The 4,685-nt window shown below is 42.8% G+C and overlaps 1 protein-coding gene across 2 annotated transcripts in view; it reads left to right on the forward strand.

Moving 5' to 3' along the window:
* The first annotated feature begins 1,066 nt into the window (after positions 1–1,066).
* LOC120040884 (double-strand-break repair protein rad21 homolog A-like) overlaps positions 1,067–4,685 on the forward strand; it is a 56,945-nt gene continuing 53,326 nt past the window's right edge. The window contains exons 1-5 of one of the 2 annotated variants that reach the window (XM_038985872.1): positions 1,067–1,197; positions 1,949–2,138; positions 2,689–2,818; positions 3,278–3,377; positions 3,964–4,070. In XM_038985872.1, coding sequence (XP_038841800.1) covers positions 1,995–2,138; positions 2,689–2,818; positions 3,278–3,377; positions 3,964–4,070 — 481 coding nt within the window. In that variant the 5' untranslated portion in view covers positions 1,067–1,197; positions 1,949–1,994. Of the gene's footprint in view, positions 1,198–1,358; positions 1,446–1,948; positions 2,139–2,688; positions 2,819–3,277; positions 3,378–3,963; positions 4,071–4,685 lie in introns of those variants that run through there. The other variant, XM_038985873.1, reaches the window with a different exon arrangement.

The raw sequence follows: 4,685 nt of genomic DNA on the forward strand, positions 1-4,685 counted from the left end.
CACATTGACTCTGTACTGGTACTGCTTGTATATAGTCTCATTACTACCTGGTACCCCTGCACATTGACTCTGTACTGGTACTGCTTGTATATAGTCTCATTACTACCTGGTACCCCTGCACAGTGACTCTGTACCAGTACTCCTTGTGTAACCGATGTGAAATGGCTAGCTAGTTAGCGCGGTGCGAGCTAATAGCGTTTCAATCGGCGACGTCACTCGCTCTGAGACCTTGAAGTAGTTGTTCCCTTTCCGCTGCAAGGGCCGCGGCTTTTGTGGAGCGATGGGTAACGATGCTTCGTGGGAGGCAGTTGTTGATGTGTGCAGAGGGTCCCTGGTTCGAGCCCAGGTAGGGGCGTGGAGAGGGACGGAAGCAAAACTTTTACACTTGTATATAGTCTCATTACTACCTGGTACCCCTGCACATTGACTCTGTACTGGTACTCCTTGTATATAGTCTCATTACTACCTGGTATCACTGCATATTGACTCTGTACTGGTAATCCTTGTATATAGTCTCATTACTACCTGGTACCCCTGCACATTGACTCTGTACTGTTACTCCTTGTATATAGTCTCATTACTACCTCGTACATCTTCACAGTGACCGGTACACCTTGTATATAGTCTAATTATTGTGTTACTGTTACCTTTTTTGCTAATTGTTTTTACTTTTTAACTATGCATTGTTGGGAAAGGGCTTGTATATAAGCATTTCACGGTAAAGTCCACACATGGTGTATTCGGCGGTGTATTATTTTTTCTTTTGCCCGTTCAAGTCACGGGCCATAGACTGGTGCCCCTTGGCTAATCGAATCCGCACATTTTAAAGTCTGGCTCAGAAGCAAAGCATCTCTTCCTTCTCTATCTTTCACACACATACATTTTAGTCAGTTATCCAGAGCGATTTACAGTAGATAGTGCATATTTTATTTAGCAATAATCGAATTTAAACAATCTCGCCCGCTATCATTGGTCAATGCATATGTATTGCCATTTGCAGCTGGCTGTCAACACGACCAGACTCCTCCTCCCTTCGCCATTTTTTGCCTGTAAACATCCTGCTGATTTTAAAAGGACACTGAGCGGGAGGAAGGCTACTGGCGCCATCTTGACTCTTTTAATGAGTACAACAGGAAGAGAATCGCTGGGAGTAATTGCATAATCATTGATATTTATTTTGAAAGGGGGGTACAATCGGTAAGTTAATTATATTTGACTTTCTAAAAAAATATGATTTGTGAGTTTTGTGATGAGAAATTAGCGTGCACGCCGATGCTTTCTGTACCGGGGCCCTCCTACTTGCTACCAACTAGCGCGCCTGCTAACCGCTAACGTTACCGGAGAAAAAAAAGTGTTTGCAGTTATTGCACGCACGCCCGCCCGCCCAGCACCGTCGCTAGTTAGCGTGAAATGATGCATCCACGATTATGATAAATTACGATTATGTATCATCATGCTTCTCTTCTTATTTTGTTTACTTTAATATATTTTCCGAAATTGTTGCTAGGATTTCAAGCTAGCTAACTTGCTCTCTTGCTAACTAAACAGTTAACGTGAGCTAACATGTTAGCAAACTAGCCTAGCCATGTTCAATCAAAGCCCCAAGTAGAGGATTTTTCGGACAACTTTTAACTCGCAAGTCCACCAGTACTTGAACATGAACTACTAACTATATGAATCTCGTTTCAACCAGTACATTCATTAGCTAACTAAGTTATTTATTAGATTGCAAGGAAGATATTTCTGATTATTGGTATCCTATCATCCAGAAAGCCAAAAGAGTCGTGAATGAGTCTGATCTTCAATCCAAAACTACACATTTTATTTGTTGATATTAGCTACAACTACCGTCTATTTTGCATGTCGAATTTGCTACCTAAACATTTGGGAAAAGTTGCTATTTCACATGCCATCTTAAAGCTTTCAAATACTGCTTTCTCTATTCCAGGTGCTCTTACCCCCGGTTCTTCAAGAGCTAGCAACCAACCGGGGCAATGTTCTACGCCCACTTTGTCCTGTCCAAACGTGGGCCCCTGGCCAAGATCTGGCTAGCGGCCCACTGGGACAAGAAACTGACCAAGGCTCATGTGTTTGAATGTAACCTGGAGAGCAGCGTGGAGAGCATCATCTGCCCCAAGGTAACGGGAAGCCTGGCTAGCAGATATCATGATTCATATGTGTGTTGAATGTCCTTACACAGGCCAAGTCTGAGAAGTCAGTCTCATCCCTTTGGCCGTTCATTAGACGTCCCATTGGCTATCCTTATTTCCGCTTTGACCAATCAAATTGTTTCATTCGTGTGGACGAAGTAGACAAGGGTCTAATGATGGAACTAGGTAGTGACCAGATTAGAACCATGCCGATTGACTGATACTGCATGCATGTTACCCACATTAAGTAACATACCTTGGTATGTGACCACAGCTACTGGGTGAAGCTTGCGGTCGACTGTTCTACAGACGATGATGTGGTAATGTTACCTATGACGTCTCCTCCCTGATGTGATCCATGGGACCTGTTCAGGAGGGCACATCGTTAACGCAACGTTTAAACTAGAAGTCTATTTTGTAGACCAGAAATGATTGTCAGATAAAATAGGGAATCCAATCATCTCTTTTCATTCTGTTTCAACAGCGTTCAGAACACTTCACCACACTGAATACACCCATTGTTCTGTCCCCCCCCCAGGTGAAGATGGCGCTGAGGACCTCAGGTCACCTCCTGCTCGGTGTGGTGAGGATCTACAACAGGAAGGCCAAGTACCTCCTGGCTGACTGTAATGAAGCCTTCATCAAGATCAAGATGGCTTTCAGACCAGGTATGTAGCTTGGCTCTTATTATGGGACTAGGAAATAAACTTAATCAAGATGGCTTTCAGACCAGGTACAGTGGGGAGAACAAGTATTTGACACACTACCGATTTTGCAGGTTTTCCTACTTACAAAGCATGTAGAGGTCTGTAATTTTTATCATAGGTACACTTCAACTGTGAGAGACGGAATCTAAAACAAAACTCCAGAAAATCACATTGTATGATTTTTAAGTAATTCATTTGCATTTTATTGCATGACATAAGTATTTGATCACCTACCAATCAGTAAGAATTAAGTTGGAAAATCGGCAGTGTATCAAATACTTGTTCTCCCCACTGTATGTAGCTAGGCTCTTATGTGACTGGGAATAAACTTGGAAGAGATCAGAAGTTTGAGCGGCTGGTGATCCTTGTCTTACTGATTTGTTTATTTGCTCACCACTCTGTCCGGCTGCCGCCCTCCAGGTGTGGTGGATCTGCCAGAGGAGAACAGAGAGGCTGCCTATAACGCTATCACCCTGCCTGAGGATTTCCACGACTTTGACCAACCCTTACCTGACCTTGAGTAAGTCATACATATAGGTGATATATATATTGTCTATGGAGGAAGTTCCCTCCCAGGAAGAGGACTGTTGCTATTGTAACAGACAACTAAATGAGGATGCATATCAACAAACCAAGTATTCTCCTAATTTTAGGAGACCCCGTCCCTTCCTAACCAAATACAGATTGTACTCGGCTATCTGACAAATCAACAAACCAAGTATTCTCCTAATTTTAGGAGACCCCGTCCCTTCCTAACCAAATACAGATTGTACTCAGCTTATCGGACAAACCAAGTATTCTCCTAATGTTAGGGGACCCCGTCCCTTCCTAACCAAATACAGATTGTACTCAGCTATCTGAACAAATCAACAAACCAAGTATTCTCCTAATTTTAGGAGACCCCCGTCCCTTCCTAACCAAATACAGATTGTACTCGGCTTATCTGACAAATCAACAAACCAAGTATTCTCCTAATGTTAGGAGACCCCGTCCCTTCTTTACCAAATACAGATTGTACTCAGCTTATCTGACATAAGGGAACGGTGATATGCAGCTATAATGAACTGAGTTGTAATGTTAACACTACTCCCTGTTGTTTTCCACAGTGACATAGACGTCGCCCAGCAGTTCACCCTGAACCAGAGCAGAGTGGAGGAGATCACCATGAGGGAGGAGGTGGGGAACCTCAGCCTCATGCAGGACAATGACTTTGGTAAGGAGCTGTCGGTCAATATTCCTGGGTTTTGTTCGACATGCTCCGGTACTTTGGCGACCAAGAAAGTGTGTATATTTATTTAACCTCCCGCCTTTGGCTTAATGTCAATGTGTATTTCATACATGCAGAATTACTCACGCCTCAATTAGCTGTAAAATCCATAGTTTCAAAGCAACTTTTAATTGTATTTGTTTTTTTATAACTGTGCCATGCCAAATTTACCCTACATTTCCCCCCCGCGTGGGCCAGCCCCCTAGCAATTTTAGTTATAACCTAATGAGCTTCAGCTCCTCGCATTTGAGTGACAGCTAGCCAGAGGCCTGCCCAGTGTTATCAAGTCCTGTTCATAATACACAACATTGTATTTCCCCTGGAAAAACCAACTGTTGGGAATGCAGATCTAAAACTAAGTCATACATTATCATAATGCTAACTAGGTTACTTAGCTGGAGACATTATCATAATGCTAACTAGGTTACTTAGCTGGAGACATTATCATAATGCTAACTAGGTTACTTAGCTGGAGACATTATCATAATGCTAACTAGGTTACTTAGCTGGAGGACATTATTATAATGCTAACTAGGTTACTTAGCTGGAGGACATTATCAT

The sequence above is a fragment of the Salvelinus namaycush genome, unplaced genomic scaffold (assembly GCF_016432855.1).
Source record: "Salvelinus namaycush isolate Seneca unplaced genomic scaffold, SaNama_1.0 Scaffold39, whole genome shotgun sequence".
Classification (NCBI taxonomy): Eukaryota; Metazoa; Chordata; class Actinopteri; order Salmoniformes; family Salmonidae; genus Salvelinus; species Salvelinus namaycush.